A 23,747-nucleotide genomic window follows, 5' to 3' on the forward strand; every position below is an offset into this window, starting at 1 on the left:
GACCTCATCCTGTAGTTATGCATATTCTACACGTATGGGGTATTTGAGTAAAATTTTTGGTCAAAGGAATAATACATTAGTTGTCACTACAATGACATTTAAACAAGTATAATACATTAGTTTCCATTAGTTTTGGATGGCCCCAATTTTTAACAAACATCTAACAGCACTTAAAGTTTGGTCCAGGTCCTGTTCGGTATTGTCCAGTCTCAGTTCAGTCCCAGTGCAGTCAAGTTGACTAGTCAATGGCAAAGTCAAGATATAAAATTCATGTTGATGGTTAGGTTGACCATCAACCTAACCAACTTTTGAGTCACTGGCAATGAATGTGTGTTTCTTTCCCATAATTGCCTTCTCTCTCCCCCCCCTATTTCCCTCCATGGGTATTTCTCTCTCCATATCGCGCTTTCTTCATGGAGAAACCATCTGACAGAGCAGTAAGAAATGTCTCGTAGAGGAAGAGTGTGAGATGGTTTCGTATGCCAAGCATGGGCTGGAGAGCTGGAGCAACGAGATGCAGGGGAGCAAGAGGAAGGCGAGAAGTGTAAGAGGGGATGACTTTTAGACTTTTAGTAAAGAATATAAAATAAATATTCAATACTCATCTTCAGTCCTGGCCTAGTTTGACCCTTGGACCTGATCCTACCCATTCAGCTGGTCCACCCGAAAACCGTGGACATGTGGTTCTGGTTCAGTCTGGTATGAGCGGTACCTGTCCTAAATGTTCAATCCTACTCTCTAGTGTTTCCAAGAGATTTTGCATCAACTCTCTATTTTTTTATCAATTTTTCTCAACTTAAATTTCCAGCATCATATTTCTGCAAAGATTTACTAATTTAGATGAATTTCCTTAATATTTTCAATAGTATTTAGTATTTCTTGATACCAGTATAAAGCTATACACACTGAAAAATGATCCATTAAAACGTCTGATTCAAGCTGAAATGAAAATTGATAAAAAATGATATCACATCTCATTTTCCATGGAAATTTTTGCAAGAAAACGACCAATTTGTTAACAGACCATCTGAATTTTTTGGTGGTTTCATAAGGATATATGTGACTAATGAAGATTTATGCATCTTAGATTTAATCCTTGTAGTTTCCCAATAAAAGAATATAAACTAAACTACATGCGAATCTTTAGAGTTTGAATTTTTTGATAAAGGTGTATGCGAATAAAGGCTTGTTCTGTGATTTTTATGAATATAATTTCTCCGCGCAGACATGTATACTTAAAATAAAATTGGAAACTGAAACCATAATCTATTATATTTGTGTAACTAGTTCAATTAAACAATATTTTATAGGGAGCCTTGACTTCTATACCATTTACTTAAAATGATTAGTTCAAATTAAATTTCAAGTATATATTTTTTAAAAATTACTGATTTTTGCTCTTGGGAATTTTTAAAATAAAAATAAAGATATCTGGATGGTATTCAGATATAAGAAAATTGTAAAAATTCAGGAACATTTCCCCTATCTTGATTTTCATTTCAGTAATTTCAAATTGTATTTTAATTTTCCTCCTCTGTTTTATTTTTGAACAGTAATATCCCACTCACCCTATTGGATTTTACAGCTTGTTACTGTAACATATTCAGGCATTTATCTGCATTAAAATTTCCTAATTGAGTTGATAATACCGTGCCAAAGTCAAAATAGTTATGTATAACATACACCTAGTTACATATACTATTGTTCTATCTATCTAATACCTTTTGTTTCGCCTAATTGTTTCTGGAAAATTTAAATATATTATTAAATTAATTAAACATCTTGTACCCACCCAATCCCATTTCTTGCTTAATTAGATTCGTATCAACAATCTCCTACATCGACATTAGTACACTTGGACTATTTTATAAATACACATGCATTCCCATATGTTTTTAATACTATTATAAAATTTTAGCTACTAAGACCATTATGGACATGTCCGAGGGTTAACCACAAAATAATATATATTAATGAAATAAAGAGAATTTAATGATAGCATTTAAATACCATATATAACATTTCTCTTCGTAGATTCCGCCGTTGTCCACCGCGTCTGCCTCGATCTCCGTCTGTGCTCATTGCGCAAGCGGTAGATCACGCAGATCCGAACGACGCGTCGGCGCCCATTAATTATTACTTTTGGCCGACAGTATGATTTCCTGTCACTCTTGACGAATGTTCCGTTTCTTTTACACTTATATGGTCCAATTCAGGTTTTTTTTTAATCTTTTATGCTTAATCCGTCTTCCTTTTGATTGCAACGACGGGGTTAAATCGATATTCAGATTGTCAGCGGTCAGAGTATAATGGCAGTGTGAGTTTTCTCTTCATATTATCTTCGGCTGATGCGTAGCTTGTGTTTTTTCGTTATTTTGATTATTGCATAGTTACTTGATTTAAGCTAATTTTGTATTTTAGTTAATGGAGATCTTTAGCTCCGGATTGTTGAAAATTGGGCAGGGTTGCCTCAGCTCCAGGAAAAGTTTTGGTAACTGGAGGGTATCTCATTTTAGAGAGACCGAATTCAGGAATTGTACTCAGTACGAATGCTCGTTTCTACGCCATTGTCAGGCCACTCTACGAAGAGATTAAGCCCGAGAGCTGGGCATGGGTGAGTGCTGTTCATTTTGATGATAGATTCTTGAAATTATTTTGGCGCTTCCTTTTTCAGTCCATTTGAAAATTTGAAATCTTTTGATATTTTTACTGAGTTCGCTTGGTAGACTTCCTTACTAACTAGGAAGTTGAGTTGAAATCTTGTGATATTTACTAGTTGGAGGAGCATAAGTGGATTTTTTCAAACTGGGATGACGACGAATGGAACACAGTTTGCCATCTAAACAACTTCTTCACCCCACCACCTTTAAAGAGCTTAGAATCACATTACAGTAGCTTTCAGGACAAATCTCATCTTTCTCACCGATTGGATTACCCAAGAAGCCAGATTACGTGGGGTCGATTCACCGATATTAACCAGAAAATTTCTTGGACGTTGAGTTCTTGATGTCAATATTCATGGATGGGAAAAACGACAAGTTCTTCCTAATAGAGTCAACAAGCTCTTCATGTAGCTGACTGTGGTCAGGCCCAACATACATTAGGCCCTACTGGGCCTAATATATGGGCCCTACTGGGCCTACACTAATGGGCCCTTAATGGGCCCTTAGTGGGAAGTTAGGCGGCCCATGTTGGGCCTGAAGTAGTTATTTTTATTAATATCTCCTAGGGTTAGGCTATTACAGAGTACAAGGCCTCGGGCCCATTAGTTTGCTTAAACCCTACTAAGTATCCTCCATGACCTAACACTCCCCCGCAAGTTGGGTATAGATGTTGATCATGCCCAACTTGGACACCAACACCTGGAATTGTGGGCCTGGGATGCCCTTCGTGAAGATGTCCGCGGTCTGTTCCAACGTAGGAACATATTGCGGGACTATGTGTCCTTCGTCAATGTTCTGCTTGATGTAATGCCTGGCCACTCGTGCGTGTTTCGTGCGCTCATGTTGGACGGGGTTCTTCGCCATCGCAATGGCTGATTTGCTGTCTGACTGCAAAATCATACCTTTACCGTCATATAAGCGTAGGTCCTTCAGGATGCCTTGGAGCCACATGCCCTCGCAGACTCCCTTCTTCAAGGCTCGAAGCTCTGCTTCGGCACTTGAGAGGGAAACTTCCTTTTGCTTCTTGCTGCGCCATGTAACAAGGTTGCCACCGAGGAAGCTGCAGTACCAGGAGGTAGAGCGGCTGTCTTCAAAGGACCCTGCATAATCAGAGTCAGTGTATAAAGTAACACTAGGCTCACCTCCTGTCCGGAAGTACAGTCCCTGTCCAATAGTTCCCTTCAGGTAGGCTAAAATTCTGTCTGCTGCGCCTTGATGAGACTCCCGTGGATCGTTCATGAACTGACTCAGGGAGTTAACTGCAAACGCAATATCAGGTCTCGTATGATTGAGGTATAGGAGTTTACCAATGAGCCTCTGAAACGAGGTCCTGTCCACCGGAGCATCCTTCTCATGCTGTTGTGCCTTCAGTTTGACATTAATGTCGACTGGTAGGCGGCTGGACGACAGTCCAGCTTACCGATTTCTTTCAACAAATCTAGAATGTACTTGTGCTGAGACAGTACAATCCCAGTCCCTGAGTATACCACTTCAATTCCTAAAAAATACGTTAGAAGTCCAAGCGGTTTAATATCAGATGGTGAAGACAGGTACCTTTGGGGGTTCTGAATTTGTTCGTCATCGTTCCCTGTTATGATTATGTGATCGACATCAACCATTAATATTGCTACCTTGACTTGCTTACCGTGCTTTATGAAAAGTGTATGGTCTCCTTCACTGAAGTATCCTGCTGTCAACATGGCCCGAGAGAACTTACCAACCATGCTCTGGGGACTGCTTAAGTCCGTATAGGGACTTTCTGAGGCGGCAGACGCCGCTGGGTTTGTCGCACCTGATACCCAGTAGGTTGTGCCACATATACCCCCTCTTCAAGTTCTCCACCTAGCAAAGCATCCTTCACGTCATACTGGTGTACTTTCCATTTGTACATTGCTGCTAGTGCAATCAGAATTCTGACCGTGTTTAGTTTTGCGACTGGGCAAACGCCTCATTGTAGTCAATCCCATATGATTGCGTATACCTGGGCCACCAATCTGGCTTTGTGTCTTGCAATTGACCCATCTGAATGGTACTTAACCGTAAAGACCCATCTACAACCTACTACCTTTTTCAAATAGGGAGAGGCCTACTTCAGGTGCCGTTCTTCTTAAGTGCTTCCATCTCCTCGCCCATTGCATTTCTCCATTCTAAGGATGTCAGAGCTTCTCTGACGTTCTTTGGGATAGACACAGCTATCATAGCCTGCACAACCTGAGTGTATTCTGGGAAAACGTAGGAGAGACATAGTTGCTTACCGGATAGAGTTTGGTCTTCGTACACTTCCGGGTTCCTTTACTAACCGCAATCGGCCATCCATAGTTGCTTCGGTTTGGTTCTTATGCTGGTATTTGTTCTTCACTTATGGCGTCGGCTATCGGGCGTGGTCCTCATTTTCCAAATCCGCACAGTGCCCTCTTCAAGTTCCTCTGCACTATCCCTATGGGAAAAACAACTAAACTCCATACTTTCGGCATCCCCTTCCTCTGAGTCCAAGTAGTCCCCGGATCTGTCTGTTGTCTCATAAAACATCCTGACCTCGTCGAATCTTACATCTGCAGAGATGTACACTTTCCTTGACTCCGGATGGTAGCACTTACACCCTTTCTACGTGGTAGAGTAGCCCAAAAATACGCACTTTACTGCCCGATGATCCAATTTACCTGCATTGTGGACATAAACATACACAACACAGCCAAATACTTTGGCCGGCAGGTTAGTCTTTAATGTTATGTTAGGAAATTCAGCGGATAATAGGTCGATTGGGGCCTTGAGTCCCAATGTCTTTGACGCTGTCCTATTTATGAGGTGTGTGGCCGTAGATACTGCCTCAGTCCAGAGATGTTTAGGGCAATTTCCCTGAAATAGGAGTGCCCTGGCCGATGTCATAATATGGCCAATTTTCCTTTCAGCAAGCCCATTTTGCTGAGGAGTATTCACACATGAAGATTGATGAACAATTCCCTTCATTTCCATGTAGTTATTTACTTCTCCACAGAAGTATTCCTTGGCGTTGTCTGATCTCAAACATTTAATCCTTTTCCCAAACTGATTTTGAATCATTTCAAAATAACAGAATAATAGATGGTACTTCTGCCTTGGATTTCATTAGATATACCCATGTATACCTTGTGAAATCATCTACGAAGAGAACAAACCATTTCTGGTGGGATAAACCAGATATGGAGCAGGGGCCCCATACATCACTATGAACACACTCGAAGGCCGAGGAGGCTCTGTGGTTCGTACTGACGTATGGGGATCGTTTGAGTTTCGCGAATTGGCAACTCTCACAAATTAAATTTTCAAAAGGAATTCCTTTAAACATATGAGGATGCAACTGTTTTAAGATATGAAATGAGGGGTGTCCTAGTCTCCTATGAAGAAGGATGACCCGCTCCTCGCTCTGGGCAGTATAGACCATCGACTGCCCTTCTCCTTCCCGTGATTCATCTAGCATGAGAAGACCACCTCTCCGGCTAACAGATGAAATCTTCTGTCCGGTGTCCTTTACACATAAAAAACAGCAGTCAGAATCCAAGGAGAACCGCCACCCGGTATTCTCCACTAGCTGAATTAGAGACAAAAGATTTGCCTTTAATTCAGGAACGTGAAGAACACCCTGCAAGATTTTTCCTTTAATGAGGATTGTTCCTCTTCCTTCTACCCGTAGGACTCCACCATTGGCGGTAAAAACTTTAAGATTCCCCTTCTCAGACTCATAAGTCTGAAATAAGGACCTGTGGGGTGACATGTGATCTGTCGCCCCTGAATCCAACACCCATGATACTGAAATTGATTTAGTATTTGTAAAAGTGGTAAATGCGAAACACTTACCAGACTGCACGAGGGATGTTGAGCTCATCTTCTGCAGGATTTTGCTTATTTCCGCTTGAATAAGCTTCTGAATGTCGCTCCCTGATTCCTCCTTCTCGGTGGAGGGTGGTTGGTCGCCTTCGCTGGCCACGTAGGCCTTCTTCTGCTGACCTGGGTTCCAGGTCCCTTTCTTGATCTGCTCCTCCTTCCACGCCAGCCTTCGGCAGTCCCGCTTGATGTGCCCTGGCTTTCTGCAGTACCCACAGATCAGTTCTGAGGTGTTACCTTCCTTTGGAGGGGCTTTGGCTTGCTGAGAAGATGGTGCCACAGGCTGTGGTGGTGCCCCAGGCTGAGACTCCTTTTTCGCTAAGTGAGCAGCAACGGTAGGTTTGGAGGTTTCCCCTCCCTTGCTACCCAATTTCTTCCTGCTTTCTGCTCCTTGGAGCTCTGAAATTGCCTCTGCTATCGTGGGAAATCTTTCCCCGTGTAGCAGCTGACTTCGGAGGGTCTCCTACTCGGAATTGAGGCCCATCAGAAACTGCAGAGTTCTGAATTTTACTTCACGGAGGTATGAGGGGGAATTTTTATCACCTGTGGGCCACAGGAGATCTAATTCCCGCCAAATCGCCTTCAGCCTGGCCGAATAGGTGGAGATCGTCAGATTTCCCTGCTTTAGCGTCCGCTCTTGCTCGCGGAGATCATAGACCCGAAAATCGCTGTGCATTTCTGCACATGACTTGTTGACTTCTAACCAGAGGTCCCTGACGCCGTCGATTAGAAGGTAGTCATCCTTCTGTTCGTCTTCCATATTCTTCAACATCCAATTCATAATGAGAGCCTCTTCCGACTCCCATACTTCCCAACCGGATTCGTCTTCTGACAGAGCTTCTTCAGTCAGGTGTCTCCCAAGGTAGGCTGCCTTGAGAGCCCTCTGTACCATAGTGATCCATTTTTGGCCATTTAGGCCATTGTACTTCATGTCCAGGTCGGGTAGAACAGGCCTTCCCTGGACTGGTGTGGTGAACTGCATGGCGGCAGGGGCTGCTGGGGCAGCAGCTGGAGTGGAGGCAGCTAGGGAAGCAGCTAGGGAAGCCAGCTCCTCAGCCTCCTTTTCTGCTTTGGCTGTGGCTCTGGTTCTGGACTTTCCCATAGAAATTTTTAGAAGAAAAAAAAGTCACAGAAATCAGAACTTCACTAGACCTTCTGGTGGGCTTCAAACAGTGCTTCAGAAATGCCTCGAACAGGGCTTCAAACAGTGCTTCAGGAATGCTTCGAACAGAGCTCTAATGGAGACTTCAATCAGGGCTTCATAGGGCTTCAATCAGGGCTGCACTAGGTTCAGATCAAACCTTGCTCTGATACCATGTGATTAATGGAAAGAGAAAAAAGAAGAGAGAAGAATTTGGGGCAAGAAGGAATCATTTTTATTGCTGAACTGGGCCCCCTTTTATAGAAGAAAAAACTTCACTTGTTAGAAAGGGAATATTCCTAAGGAATATTCCCTGTTTCCAACGGTCATATATTTTGAATATATGACTGTTTGAAACAGAGAGGTCCAGCTGCTTTAATGAATATTCCCTGTTTCCAACGGTCATATATTTTGAATATATGGGTTTCAGCCGTTGGAGAGTTGGGCCTGACTGTGGTCAGGCCCAACATACATTAGGCCCTACTGGGCCTAATATATGGGCCCTACTGGGCCTACACTAATGGGCCCTTAATGGGCCCTTAGTGGGAAGTTAGGCGGCCCATGTTGGGCCTGAAGTAGTTATTTTTATTAATATCTCCTAGGGTTAGGCTATTACAGAGTACAAGGCCTCGGGCCCATTAGTTTGCTTAAACCCTACTAAGTATCCTCCATGACCTAACATTCAGGAACCTTAATTTCAGGATGGAGTGAGGGGAAGTCTGAAAGATTAAGGGAGAAAAACCGGGAGAGTAAGGAGTTCAACCATTCCGACAAATTTACTGCAAGGCATTGTTTCTCATATTCACGTTCCCATGATCCTACGCAGGCTGTTGTGCTGGATTTAACGGCTCCTGCATCTTCCATTACATGACGGGCTCAATTGCTTTCATTTTGTGACAGCTTTTGGGTACTTAAGTTAAGAATATTCCTCATTATTTGGACCTTTGAGATAATCTATTAGCTTGAGACCATTGGCGAAATGCAATCTTAAGCTCCTGTTGAGCAAATATCCGATATTAGATTGAAGATATCTTCTTTCAGAAAAAAATAGATAGATGATATCAAATTTGATTTGTCAAGTAATATAGTCTATAAAGTGATATCCACGCCTCTCATGTCTATTTGACAGCCAAGTTGACTTGGTAGGCATTTTCTAAGAATGAAATTCCGGCTCTATCTTCGTTTTATCTTATCCTAATTCTGACAATCAAAATGAAAATACTGGCATAAGCAATTTTCTTCATCTTTTCTCTGAGGCTCAAATTTATGATCAAAACAAGGGGTTCTAGCTGACACGCCTAACACAACTCCGATGCAATTAAAGGAAAGAAAAAAGTATTTACTTTACCAACGAGTATCTCTAAATTCAGAGTAAAATATGGCAGAATTTCCATCCTTTGCTTCTGTTGGGTAAATGCAAGCGGCATGCTATCTTGAATACCTATATTCTGTGCAGAAACTGCCATATTCATTACAATACGGTTATCTTTTTTCTTGGGGCAGGCTTGGACGGATGTAAAGCTCACCTCTCCTCAGCTTTCAAGGGAGGCTTTTTATAAGTTATCCCTGAAGAATGCCACTCTTCAATGTACATCATCAAGGCATGTTTTTCTGGGATGATCTGAAATTTATTCATAATATCTTGGTCATGAGTTATTTTTTAAATATTTACGATCATTCTGCATAACCATGAGATCTTTATTTCCCGTTTCCTTTCTCCGTATGATGTTTTCATCACACAGACTAGCAGATGCTTCCACCTAATATGTGTGTTAAACGCAATATCTTTTCTTCAAAAAAAAAAACTCAATATCTGCACCTATGCGATTATAAAATGATATAATTTTATGTTGATCGATCCTAAATGGGATATATTTGCATCTTACTCTCAATAAGATCACAAGCTTCTTTTTTCTCAGAAATATACCACTATTGCCTCGTTATCTTGATCAAATATTGTACATGATGCTTTTGCATTGCCTTGTTTAGGGACTCTATAAACCCTTTTGTGGAGCAAGCGGTTCAATATTCAGTTGCAGCTGCGCAGTCTCTACTTAATGATACCAATAAGAAAGATTCACTAAAAAACATACTTCTTCAAGGTTATTATCTTGGAGTCCCATTTAAAAGGACTCATTCATTTGTTTTTTGTGTGTGCCAGTTTCCAAATCCTGCTACTCGATTCCGACTCACTGACTGAGAATTTCTTTTGACAGGGATTGACATTACTATTCTGGGATGCAATGACTTTTATTCATATCGGAATCTGGTATGTACGTGTTATATCTGTCATGTTAGTTTGTTTTCTTGCTTTTATCTTAGTGTAAGCATACCTGACGGATGTGGAAGAATGACACTTCCTCTTTCTTCTTTACGAAACAAGTCTTATCACACATCTCCAGTCGCACAGCCTCGGGGTGATTGGAATCTAAGTAAATGTACAGAATTTGTTAGTGAGATAGTCAGCCTTATGGGCTAATGGGCCCTATTCTATAAGCCCATTAGCCCTCTTATCATTCTCTCTCTCCTAGGGTATATGTATACCCAGCCATGTACTCTATTGAGTTATGTCATTATCTTCTTCCTTCCTCTCTTGACATGGTATCAGAGCTCCAGAGCTCTTCCATCTAGGGTTTGACATCACCCTCTCGCTGTCTAGCGAATCCGGAGCGTGACCGACGGATCAGCCACAGCGCGAGCTGTAGCCAGCCCGTGGAGCTTCCGGAGAACCAGCCGCAGCCGCAGCCCTAGCCGGAACCGCAGCCGCAGCCGAGTGCCAGCCACAGCCGCGCGCCAGCCGCAGCCGCAACCGCAGCAAGCAGCCGCGCAGCCGCCGCGCCGCGCAGCCGCACCGCGCACAACGCAGCCGCGCACAGCCGCAGCCGCGCGGCAGCCGCGCAGCCGCAGCGCAACCGCAAGACAGCCGCAGCCGCAGCCGCAACAGCAGCAGCGGCGCGCAGCCGCAGCGCGCACAGCCGCAGCGCGCGCAAGACAGCCGCAGCCGCGACAGCCGCAGCCGCACGCACAGCCGCAGCCACGCACGCACGCGCCGCGCACAGCCGCAGCGCGACAGCCGCAGCCGCATACAGCCGCAGCGCAAGCCGCAAGCCGCAGCTGCGCGACAGCCGCAGCTGCGCACAGCCGCAGCCGCAAATCGCGACAGCCGCAGCCGCGACAGCCGCAGCCGCGCGATAGCCGCAGCCGCAGCCGCGCGCCAGCCGACGCCGACGCAGCCGCAGCCAGCGGCCTCAGCAGCCGCCGAAGCAGCAGCAGAAGCCGCAGTAGCCGCCGAAGCAGCCGCCGCCGCCGAAGCAGCAGCAGAAGCCGCAGCAGCCGCCGAAGCAGCCGCCGCCGCCGCCGCCGCAGCCGCAGCTTGCAGCCGCAGCCGCAGCACGGGCCGCAACCTCAGTCACAACAGCCGTCTCCGTAGAGACCACGACTCTGATGTCGGCGGAACTTTACTCCACGGGCCAGACGCGTCAACCGGCCGTCACAGCCGACGGCTTCACCGATGCAGATTTTCAACGAGAACCCTTGTCACACAAGGTTACTCATTCCCTGCCGGCGGTTCCCGACTCGACGTGTCTCCAGAGCCCGAATTTGCTACAGTGGCGTCACTTTGTCGAGACCACTCTCAAGGCTCGCCAATTGTTCAAGCATTGTACGCAAGGCCCACTTCCACCGACCCATCCGCACTATGCGGCGTGGGAAGCCGAGGAACACTTCGTCCTTGGTTGGCTCTACACGACCTCCCTGGCACCCTCGTTCCGTGACTGGTTCCCTCGCTGCTCCACCGTGAAGGGTTTTTGGACCAGGCCAACACCTTTTGCGGCCGTGAAGGGGACAACTGGCGCCTCTTTATGCTAATGGCCAAAGCCAGCAACCTTCGCCAGGGCGCACTGTCCATCTCGGACTATGCGTTGTACACAAGAAGCTGTGGGACGAGGTGGACTACTACTTGCCGACGGATGATCCGACGTGCAAGTCATTCCAGAACACTCTTCGCCTCCGCTTCTTGGGGTTTCTTTATGGTCTCAACAAGGAGTATGACGACACTCGGCGCCGTGCCCTACATCGCAAGGAAGGCCTTCCGTCCATTGACGACTTGGTGAAGGAGCTCCAGGAAGAGGAGAGCCATTTCCATGTTCTTGGCACTCTCTCCCCGGAGGCAGCTCGTGACTCGACTGCCCTCCTCGCCCGGCCTCCCTCGCCCGCTCCTGCTTCCCCCGCGGAGGCGGCCCCCTCCGGGCTGATTTGCTCCTACTGCAGCAAGCCTGGACATCTCCGCACGTGGTGCAAGAAGCGTCAATCGACAACCGGAAAAAGAAGGAGGCTATCGAAGGGAAAGCTATGGTTGCCTCCTCCTCTACCTCTTCTACCAGCCCGGCGACTCTTGAGCAACTCCAAGACGACTTGGCCCGTCTCCGTGACCAAGTGGCTACCACGCAGACTCCGACTCAGTCCACGGCACACTTTGGTGGATTTGGTGCGTTCTCTCTCTCTCCGTCTGAACAGTGGTATTGTGGTCACACAGCTCCCCACTCGCCTCTCGTATCGGATACGAGCTGGGTTCTTGATTCGGGGGCAACCGAACACATGACCCCGTTCAATGACCGGTTTGTATCCTACGAAAGGCATAGTGGGGACCGTACAGTTATTACAGCCGGTGGTGGATGGTTGCCTGTTGCTGGAATTGGGGCAGTTTTTGTAGACGGCCTCGGAGTGGTCAGCAATGTTCTTCATGTCCCCGCCCTGCGAGCTATACTTATGTCTCCTCAGCGTTTGGTTGACAGTTTGTCCTGTTCTTTTCACCTCCAGCCTGACGGGATGTTTCTATCTGACAAGGTGGGTCGGACTACACCGATTAGGCGGGAGAACGGATTGCTGTTGTTGGACGATGGGGGGCGCTCTCGGTGCTTCCTGCTTCACCGCCAACTCCGACCGGCGGATGTGCAGCGTATGGGACGTCTTCAGTTGGCTCACCAACGGCTGGGTCACCCGCCATTTTCAGTTTTACAGCGTCTCTTTCCTTTGATGTGTACTGATTGGACCTTCAGACTATTGTGCGTGAAGCCTGTCAGCTGGCAAAGCACCGCTGCTCATCCTTCTCTCCGTCCACCTCGCACTCATCCACTCCATTATTTCGCATCCATAGTGATGTTTGGGGACCCGCCCCGCAGGCCAGCCTCAAGGGCCACCGATACTTTCAGATCTTTGTTGACGAGGCCACCCGCTACACATGGGTCTACTTGTTGACCGCCAAATCTGAGGTTGCTCCAACGGTCCATCACTTCTACGCCATGGTTCGTACTCAGTTTGGCCGGGGTATTCAGCGGTTCCGCTCCGATATCGCGCGGGACTTCGTCAACACTGAGCTGGCCACGTACTTTGCTGACCATGTGATTCTCCACGAGTCCTCCTGAGTGGCCACCCCTGAACAGGACGGTATGGCAGAACGTCGGATCGGGTATGTCACGCCGACCGCCCGCATTCCTTCTGCTGAACTATTCTGTTCCGTGCGTATTGGGGTGAGGCGGTCTTAACGAGTACCCATCTCGTGAAACCGTCTCCCCTCCCAGCCCCTCGGGTTTGTCAGCCCACTGGATCGTCTCTCCACGGCGTTCCCCCATCTCTCACTGTGGACTGGACTCCTCCCTCGCATCTTCGGGTGCACGGCGTACGTCCACGATACGGCTCCCACTCGCACGAAGCTTGATGCTCGAGCTCTTCGGTGCGTCTTCGTCGGGTACGCTTCTCTCCAGAAAGGTTACCGTTGCTACCACCCTCCGTCTTGGAGATTTTTCATCTTTGCAACGCTACCTTTGCCGAGCATGAGTCTTACCGGTGATTCTACCTCGCCACGCCTTCCGCTGGTTGAGGCGTCTTGGACTCCTTCCTTGGAACCCTTTCCGCTTGTGGGACCCATTCCTCCACCGTCGCCGTCCCCAGCCACCTTCTCTCCCTTGCCTCCTACTGCCTCATCTCCCGGTGCACCGTATCCTCCTCCTAGTGCACCCCCTTCCCCCGGGGAGTCCCTCTCTCACCCCGGGGAGCTACCTCCTACTCTCGGTGCACCGTATCCTTCTCCTAGTGCACCTCCTTCCCCCGGGGAGCCTCTCTCTACCCCCGGGGAGCTAGCCTCTTCTCCCCTTTGCTTCCGCTCCTCCGCCGGACGATGCGTCACCCTCGCCTACTGATGATGATGATCAGTTGGGATGGCCTATCGCCCTTCGGAAAGGGGTTCGCCAGCGCGCCGCACACCTCTCTACCCCTTATCTCACTATCTCTCTTTGATCGGCTAAGCCCTTCCTACCGGTCCTTTCTTTCTCACATCGAGTCGCATCCACTTCCTCGCCGCCTATCCGATGCTCTTGCTTCTCCTCCTTGGAAAGCGGCGATGGATGAGGAGATGCAGTCCTTGCTCAAGAACCACACTTGGGAAGTCGTCCCACTTCCTCCTGGCAAGAGGGCGGTGGATTGCAAGTGGATTCATGCCAAGAAGCATCATGCCGATGGTACTCTCGAGCGCCTCAAGTCTCGACTTGTGGCTCGGGGGTTTACTCAGGCGTATGGCGTGGACTGCTTCGAGACATTCTCTCCTGTGTCGAAGATGGAAAGAGTCCGTCACATCTTGGCGCTATGCTCACTCCGACTGGCGGATACGACAGTTTGATGTGAAGAATGCAATTCTCCACGGTGACTTGACGGAGGAGGTGTACATGCAGCCATCTCCCGGGTATACCCTTGGCCCTCCAGGCACCATCTGCCGGCTGCGGAAGTCTCTCTATGGACTTCAGTCGCAGCGGATGTGGTTCGGTCGGTTCTCTTCGGTCATGAAGACCGAGGGTTACACTCAGAGCAATGGGGATGCCTCCCTATTCTTCCGTCACAGTCCCGCGGGTGTCTCCATCTTGGCCGTGTACGTCGACGACATCCTCATCACGGGGTCCGATTCTGCAGAGGCCGGCCGCCTCAGCTCTGCGTTGGCCAAGGAGTTCGAAATCAAGGCCCTCGGGCCTCTTCGCTACTTCCTCGGCCTTGAGGTGGCCTACTCCCCCCGGGGGATCTTTGTGTCACAGCAGAAGTATGCCGTCGACCTACTGGCCTTGACAGGCATGACCGAGTGTGCGCCGGTTAGTACTCCCATCGACCCTAACGTCAAGTTGGGTAAGGGGGAGGACTCAGCACCGGTGAACGCATATCAGTACCAGCAGGTGGTGGGAAAACTCCTGTACTTGACCGACACCCGCCCCGACATCAATTTCGTCGTCAACCTCCTCAGTCAGTTCATGCACTCTCCGCGGGAGATCCATCGTCAGGCGGCCAATCGGGTACTTGCGTACCTAAAGGGCTGCCCCGGAAGGGCTTGTTCTTTCCTCGGAGTATGGAGCGGACCGTGAAGGTGTACACTGATGCGACTTTGCCGGCTCAGTTGTGGACTGTCGTTCCACCACGGGTACTGCACTTTGTCTTCGCAGTCTTGTCAGTTGGAAGAGCAGCAAGCAGGACAAAGTGTCCCGCTCCAGTGCTGAAGCCGAATACCGGGCACTTGCCGATGGGGCCTCTGAAGGCCAGTGGATATACGGGATCCTCCATGACCTTCGTGTGGAGTATTCAGGCCCGATCCACTTCTACTGCGATAACAAGTCGGCAATCGCCTTGGCAAAGAACTCTGGCCAACAGGGACGGATCAAGCATATGGAACTCCACCGCTACTTCTTCAAGGAGCGCGTGGACGAGGGCATCTTTGACTTGGAGTTTGTTCCATCCGCTGATCAAGCTGCTGATGTCCTTACCAAAGGACTATCTCGACCTCTCCTGCAACGTGCAGTGTCCAAGCTCGGCATGGATGACATCCATACTTCGCCATGGGGGTGTTAGTGAGATAGTCAGCCTTATGGGCTAATGGGCCCTATTCTATAAGCCCATTAGCCCTCTTATCATTCTCTCTCTCCTAGGGTATATGTATACCCAGCCATGTACTCTATTGAGTTATGTCATTATCTTCTTCCTTCCTCTCTTGACAGAATTAATTAAAGGCGTGAAAATTCATCCCCCACCAAAATGTGAGTTATGGAAGAACGTAAACTTTGAGGCAAGCGAGGGAGGCTAAAGACCATAAAAAAGTATTGTCATAAAAAATCAAGCCACTTCCAGCCAAACGGGAGTGGTTTGAAAGTTCGGTTAGATCTCTTTTCAAGGTTTTCAATTTTCAATTTGGGAAATGAAGAAACACGCATGGGGGCTCTGTTCTACTTCAATTCACAAATTGCATTGTGAGATCTAGAGATTCCATCATGTTAGTCATCCACTGGAAACAGCCGCCCCAGTAAAAGAAAATTTTGTCCTTTGTGACAGTAAATCAAGACTTTAACTTTGGAATATGCCAAAATTCGTAGTCTTAATGGAATAAAAAACCGTTTCCCAAATGAATTCCATGGTGCTTACGTCCTTGAGTCATTTGTTTCTCTTTTAGCTTTTTTAGTGGGCAACGTTTCCTTCTTGGTACCTTTTGAAATTTAGCCAAGTTATTGTGATGCTTTGGGTATTGGCTATTAAATGCAGATTGAAGCTCATGGGCTGCCTTTCACTTCAGACTCCCTAGAAAGGCTTCCACCCTTTTCATCGATTACATTGAACTATTTGGATTCAAATTCGGCACTTCATGAGAAGACTTGCAAGCCAGAGGTTGCCAAAACGGGTTTAGGCTCCTCTGCTGCGATGACCACATCAGTAGTTGCAGCTTTGTTGCAATACCTCAAAGTTATTGATCTCCAGCCGCTGTCTAGAAGAACCGTTATGGATGGCAGAAGTTTTTCGGACCTTGATCTTGTGCATATTATTGCCCAATGTGCACATTGCATTGCTCAAGGGAAAGTTGGAAGTGGTTTCGATGTCAGCTCTGCTGTCTATGGCAGCCAACGCTATGTTAGATTTTCTCCTTCTGTTCTATCTCCAGCTCAGGTATTCTCTTCTGTTATGCCCTTTTGATAGGATATTTCTTATTCCGCTTAAAAAAGATCTGCTTGTTTATTTAATCATAAAAATGTATTACTGGAGATTTTCTCCTATATTTGCGAAACTTTAATATACAGGTCGACTGAGGGAAATCTTCCAAAAATAACCTATTGTTAGCTGCATTTTACATTAGGTTTTCTCCCTCTGTTCTATCACCTGCCTCAGGCATTCTCGTCTGTCATGTTTTCTAGGTATAATATTTTTTTCTATCGTCTAAAAATGGTTTGTTTGTTTAACTAATCATTAAAGTATGATTCTTTGGACTGTCTCCTGCATGTGTCTCTTACATGCTACATTAAGGTAGAGCAAACTAGCCGGCTATGTGGCCAGTGTATGTTGTGCTTATATATGTACGTAGGTTACTTTTTTTTTTTGAAAAAAATAGGGCAGACCACCCGAAACCGGTGGCCCACCTGATACTATTAAAAAAAAAAGTCATGTACACATCATTTACAGATATGACCGCACATCCTGCTTTTATCCCCCTACCCCCCAAAAAGATATTAGCACCTCAAAGTCAAATATGACACTCTCGACTGAAGCCTTTCCTCCCTTGAACACCACTTCGTTTCGGTGCAACCATACCGCCCACAGTATTGCAAGAATTCTCCCCCATTCCATTTTGCTCTGGTATCCACCTGTCGTGACTGATACCCAAAAATTGTCGTCTGAGGAGATATGAAATCTGCTGCGAGGCCCATACTCCTTGAGCGAGATGACATATGAAGAAAAGGTGTGAGCAGTCTTCCTCGCCCCTAGTGCACAAGGGGCAGTCGACGGGCTCCTCAACAACCAGTGTGACGATTTTCTGTCTCCTCGACAACCAGACAAAAATTTTCACTTTACGAGGAATCTTTAGTTTCAGCATTATGTGACATGCCTGACTGACTTCTGGGTCATCTCTCGCCACCCCTCGAATCTTCAAGTATGCATCCTTCACCGAGAAAGGTGGCTCCTGGCATATCCATCCGTCTCGATAATCTGCTGATGGGCTGAGAGGTAGGAGGATCTCCTGCATTTCCAACAACTCTTCAAACCGAAGGTCTGATAATGTCTGAGAGATGGTTGGGACCCAAGCCCTGTCCCAACATTCGCTGACTGTGGCAGTTGGGTTCCTTGTTAGAGCAAATAGTCTGGGAAACTTCAACTTCATGGGACCTGGTTTTGACCAGTTATCATGCCAGAACTGAAAGTGTTAGATCATCAGAGCCCAATTATGGGCAATTCATACTATCTTATGGGCCAAAGGCCATGTACATGTAATAGAGTAACTCTAGTGAATTAATGGAATACTAACTAGAATTAAGGCTAACCAAGTTGGGCCCATTAAGGGCCCAATAGTGAGGAGCCCAATAGGGCTTAATATTAGGTCCAATAAGGACCTAATATTTACTGGGCCTGATTAGCATCAGGCCCAGTCTCCAACGGTCAGAAAAACTGACCGTTGGACATCCAGCTGAGAAAAAACAGCTGGATGTAACAAGTCCCAACGGTCAGAAAATATGACCGTTGGGAGCACTCTCTCTCCTCTGTGTTTTTTGTATAAAAGGGCCTGGTGTGAAGTAATAAAGGATCTAGTTTTTTGGCCCCATTTTTCCTGTGTTCTCCTCTCTCATTCTACCACCTCGCATCCCATTCTCTCTAAATTTACAGAAAGTCTTCTCCATCTCCCAGTTTGGGGTCAAATAACTCACGGATGTAAGGGATGATTTGATGTAGGCTGCGCAAAAAAGGGGACTCCCCCCTACTTCTCACCCATCGCTTTTCCCAATCCATATCTCGGCCATATATGTCTCTTAGGACATTGAAAACCAGACCCTCCGCTGGTGTCATAACTTGTTCGACCCATTTAGCCAGCAATTGTATGTAGGTTACTTCCAGAGTAATACAAGGAGTTCTGTTTGTTTCTTCGATCGGTTTTATTCTCTTCCATGCCCTAAAGAATAGCTCTCCTCTTCTTCTCCGACGGTGACCCGACTACAGCTCGACATCAACAATCTGACCCTTTTTTTAGCAGCACTTTATTCTACTGTTATAAGTTCTCGTGGGAAACGTCTCCCCTGAATTATTTTTCACATCCTGAAGTGGGAGTCTAAAATTTCCGTGTAAAACCACACTCATGCATAGTGAGAATCCTCTACTTTCATGCCTTAACACCAACGGTACCGCCGTCTCCATCGTCTTGAATCAGAGAGAAAGAAAGAGACGTGCAAAAGAGAGAGAGTGTCATTGTAAAATGAAATGTATATTGAGTTTGGGCCAGACACCCCTATTTAGAGTTTACATGGTATCAGATTCCTGTTTTAGGAATGGATCTATACTCGATAGCATTAAAAGGGTAATATTGCAGATAGGGACTTGTCCATATTGACATGAGAGAGCTAATTCACAAAGAGGATTTAAACGGACGAATGAAATTGTTTTGTTCTTCAACTGGTTTATATGGTCATTACGATTGAAATTTAGTCATTACTGTTTGACCTTCAACCATAAGTATGATCTTGCTCCATTTATTATGATCTGAAGGCAGATGGATGTCTGAGAATACGACTAATCACCTGGCATAAACTTTCAGATTTTTGGGCCCCAATATCTGCAGAATGCCGTCATCGATGTGATGAAAGAAAAATGGGATAATGAGAGGGCTCCATTCTCGTTGCCACCATTAATGGAACTTGTAAGTGTCCTTTTTATCAAGGTTAAAAATTGTATTTTACCTTTTTCTCAATGTTCATTTTAGTGTTTTCCACCCTATGTTATAAAATTTCCAGTATCATGAAATGTTATTTTCTTAGAAAAAAAGTATCCTCATGACTCGATAATCTACTTATGACAGCTGCTGGGGGAGCCGGGTACCGGGGGCTCTTCGACACCATCAATGGTGGGGGCTGTTAAGCGTTGGCAAAAGGTTGATCCTGAGAAGTCCCTCTCAGTATGGAAGTGTCTGGCTGAGGCAAATGCACTTGTCGAGAACCAGTTCAAAGCCTTGAGCCGAGTTGCAGAAGAAGAGAGGCAGGTTTACAAAGACACCCTTATCCGCTGTAGTGAACTTACTCACAATCAGGTAGTTTTACATCATTTAGAATAAACATCTTCTAGTTATTTTCCTATCCAGAATCTACCTTTCATCTCATGTATGATTTCATTTAATTTTGATTTGATTTCTCCCTTTTTCATGTTGTGCTCACTGTTTGAAATCCGTCTTGTAGACAAGTGATTTAATTGGCATTTACCTTTCCAAAGCACACTGTGCACTCTTGTTGATACCCCAGCGACTTATACTATTTTTGATACCTTGCTGTATACAAGACTCCTTTTGTGGGAAAAACAGAGACACGGTTAAAATATTTTTTATATCTGGATAAACTCTTGCATGGACTGTTAGGAGCTCTCCATTAGTTGATATTTTCTAATTTACTCATTGTTTTCTCCACATGTGGCTAAGGTTGATTATTTTTATGCTTCAATTGCGTGTGCACAGTGGTCTGAAAGAATGACAGACGAGCGGGAGAAAACTGTGATAAATTTATTGCAAGGGGTGAGAGATGCTTTTTTGCAGATTAGATCCTGTATGAAACAGATGGGTGAGGCTGCTGGTGTCCCCGTAAGTGTCATTTCTTTTTATTTGCCACAGATGTTTATTTTTTGTTCAAATATTTGCTTTGGATGGGAAAGCTGAACTCTACCTAAGATACAAATTTATGTCATAAAATTGTTAATTTAGCATTTTTTCTCGAATATAATATTCCCACAACTCAAACGCAGACATATTTATCTTTCCCCTCCTAAATACGCATTTTCACATCAGATTTCTGAAGTAGACAATTTTATTTTCCTTGTTTCAATTACTCTAATTAAAATCTGTGTCTTTCTACTATGGATCAAGTACAGATAGAGCCGGAATCACAAACTCAGCTTTTAGACGCTACAATGAACATTGAAGGAACTCTCTTAGCTGGAGTCCCAGGAGCAGGCGGATTTGATGCAGTCTTTGCCATTACCTTGGGAAATGCTAAACAGAGAGTGGCCCAGTTATGGACTTCACTCAGAGTTCTCCCTCTCTTGGTCAAAGAAGACCCTCATGGGGCGTCCCTTGAAAATGGTGATCCGCGAATTCTGAATCTGTCTGCAGACATTTTGTCCATTCAAATTCGATGATCCCAGGTATTATTTCCGCACACCCTCAAATGGAAATTCTTTGCAACAATTTCCAAGGACAATTATTTTTGGCGATACATTGTCTCACATCATTCCATATGTTCTGACCCCTCCATCATTAATTGTGTCACGTCGGGAAACTTGTCTCATCACCGTCACATCACGGTGTCACTAACTCATCATTTGTCACCTCACTGTCAGCTGTCATGATTGATGTGATGTGACAGATGATAATTTCTGAAGACATCAGATGACAATGATTGGTGGATGATGAAGCATCATCATCTTCATGATCTTCATCTTCATCATCATCATTCGTCCAAGCCCAAACAAGGATGAAGATGATGAGATTTTGAGACGACTATGATGTCAACAAATCTGTCATCGCCTGTGGACCATGATGGTGCCGAGGAGATCGATGGCAAGTGGACAGTGAGGACGGCAAGTTGTCATCATCATCTGGTTTCCAAGAGCCATCATCCACATCATCCATTAGTTGTTGACTAATAGTCATCATTTTCATCATTCATCCTCACTAATCCTCTTTAGTTCGATAACTAAATTGAGTGGTCTGAAGCTGTCCTTAGGATGGTTATCAACTCAAAGCAAATGAAAACCATCAAATTTGTGTTACAGTTTGGTAAGTGAGATCCATTTGATGTATCATAAGTATCATATTCTGATGTTGAGGCAACATGGGTGTTCTGTTCATTAGGATCATTCCCTATGGTCAAAAGAGTAACATCTGCTGAACTCCTTAGGGGCAGAGAGTAGATAGAGAGAGATGGAAAGAAAACGAGAGAGAAAAGAAGATAGGTAGGGAGAGACAGGAGGGGAGTTAAATAAACTACGTTACCTCGGAAGTCCAGCAGATAATGAAGATAAAATCAAACTCAATTGTCATTAAGATTCCTTTCCCTTTTGATGAGGATAGGAACTCTCAATTGAACGTTTCATGAAAGACCATACTTCTAACAACATTAAATGAAAGATTCCTATGGATTACCTCTAGTTATATATGATTCTTCTCATTTATTTCCTTCTTCTAGTGCAAGAAGACTTTTAAGTTTTTTGAATAAAATTCTATTAATGTACTGAAACTATTCTAACAGGCTTTGATAATAATTCATCTCTCTTGAAGAAACAACCAGATATGCCTGGAGTGGTGGCCTCAGCATCTACCCAACTTTTCCATGGGGGCTGATCCAGTTTATAATCGCAGTGTCTTTCCTTCTATCTGCTTGCCTTGGACTTGTGAAATAAAGCATTTTTTGCTTTTATTTCAATAAAATTATCAGTATTATGATAATAATTTCATTATGGTTGATGTTGCTAATTCTCCTTTTTTCTGCACATCCATGTACTGTTATCTCACTCTCATTTATACACACATCTTCTCTCCCTCTTCATTCCTCTTCCTCTTTGATGTTTTACGATTTTTCACAAGTGTCACATCTCTCACTTTACTTTCACCTTTTTCTATGTGGGATATTACTCAATTACAAGATTGATTCCTTACTGAAGGAGAAAATAGCTTCAGCGAAAAAAGTGGGAGAATGGGAGAGTGAAGCACCATGCAGCCAGCCGCTTGAGAGAGAACGGAGTAGCAGCATCTGTGCATTAAATGGTCATGGGAGAGTAGCAGCATCCATGCATCAAGTGGCCATGACAGAGTAGCTTTGAGAGGCTCTAAGAGGCTTGTTTGGCAAAAATGAGAAACAAAAAACAAATATTTCCATGGGCAACAAGCACTAACTTTATACAGGATGATTGGGCCCAGTAGCCGTTAGTGAGGCCCACTAAGAATACAACGGTCTAAAAAGAAAAAAAAGATAGAGAAATAATTATACAACAGTAAAAAAGAGATCGAGTAAAATAATAAAATGCAAAAAGGTAGCTCCGTTAAAACTCCCCCTCAAACTGGAGAGTGTATATTCTTCATTCCCAGCTTGCAGATGAGACGTTGCAATGTACGGCTGTGAAGATATTTTGTGAACACATCAGGACATTGATTTCTGACTTGACACGTGGGGTTCTTACTAGGCCACTCTCCAATTTTCCTTAAATAAATTGTCAGGCCACCTCCAAGTGCTTGGTTCAATCATGTTGGTCTGAGTTCCGAGTCTCGATTGCAAGTTTATAGTTACAAAAAAGATGTATCGGGAGTTTAAATGGAATCTTGAAATCTTCCATGATGGATTTAAGTTAGAGCACTTCACAGATGCCATGTGCCATGGCACGGAATTTCATCCCTGCACTAGAACGCGACATGACCCGTTGTTTTTTGCTCTGCCAAGACATGAGGTTCCCTCCTAATAAAGAACATAACCAATAGTAAATCGCCTATCAACGATGTTCCTTGCATAATGAGCATCAATAAAAATTTTAAGATTAGTGTGACTATTATTTTTAAAAGTAACCCCATATCCCAGTGTCCCCTTCTAGTATATGAGTATGATAATGACAACATTTTCATGCATTTCTCTAGGGTCTTGCATGAATCGGCTAACAAGCCTAGCAACATATGAACTCTCAGGCTGGCATGTGAAAGATAAATGAGTTTTCTTATCAGTTTTTGATACCTGCCATTGTCAGTTGATGGCTTATCTATTCCTAGGCCCAACTAAAGGTCAGGATCCACTGGTGTAGGCACATGTTTGCACCTAATCATCCCCATATCAGTTAGCAAATTCAAGGCGTATTTAAGTTTTGATAACAAAATCTCTCCCTCTGAGTATGACTATGCCCAAAAAATACCGCCGTTAACCTAATTTCTTGGTTTCAAAGTCCTTCGCTGTTTGATCACTTAGCATTTCTATTTTTATTTGATCATCTTTGGTCAAGATCAGGTCATCTACATAGACAAGTGAGATCACTATGCCAGGTGATGTATATTTTATGAAAAA

At 45.2% G+C, this 23,747-nt stretch overlaps 1 protein-coding gene across 4 annotated transcripts; it reads left to right on the forward strand.

Moving 5' to 3' along the window:
- The first annotated feature begins 2,021 nt into the window (after positions 1-2,021).
- LOC144708382 (GHMP kinase family protein) lies at positions 2,022-22,194 on the forward strand. Of its 4 annotated transcripts, none has more exons than XM_078581651.1 (12): positions 2,022-2,152; positions 2,289-2,317; positions 2,464-2,614; positions 9,169-9,266; positions 9,655-9,767; positions 9,882-9,934; positions 16,231-16,629; positions 19,259-19,360; positions 19,520-19,747; positions 20,165-20,287; positions 20,575-20,847; positions 21,954-22,194. In XM_078581651.1, exons 2-11 carry the CDS (start codon positions 2,310-2,312, stop codon positions 20,839-20,841), a joined length of 1,542 nt encoding a protein of 513 aa, XP_078437777.1. In that variant the 5' UTR covers positions 2,022-2,152; positions 2,289-2,309; the 3' UTR covers positions 20,842-20,847; positions 21,954-22,194. The 4 variants fall into 4 exon arrangements, with proteins under 4 accessions (XP_078437777.1, XP_078437778.1, XP_078437779.1 ...); XM_078581652.1 differs by having other exon boundaries at positions 21,983-22,194; XM_078581653.1 differs by having other exon boundaries at positions 21,993-22,194.
- The last annotated feature ends 1,553 nt before the right edge of the window (positions 22,195-23,747 follow it).

The sequence above is a fragment of the Wolffia australiana genome, chromosome 10 (assembly GCF_029677425.1).
Source record: "Wolffia australiana isolate 7733 chromosome 10, ASM2967742v1".
Classification (NCBI taxonomy): domain Eukaryota; kingdom Viridiplantae; phylum Streptophyta; class Magnoliopsida; order Alismatales; family Araceae; genus Wolffia; species Wolffia australiana.

Bases quoted from the DNA above. Each gene is read 5' to 3' on its own strand.
- LOC144708382 (XM_078581651.1), top strand. The intron at 2,615-9,168 runs GTGAGTGCTGTT...TTCTTGGGGCAG, and splicing joins AGCCCGAGAGCTGGGCATGG to GCTTGGACGGATGTAAAGCT. The intron at 9,267-9,654 runs GCATGTTTTTCT...TGCCTTGTTTAG, and splicing joins CTTCAATGTACATCATCAAG to GGACTCTATAAACCCTTTTG.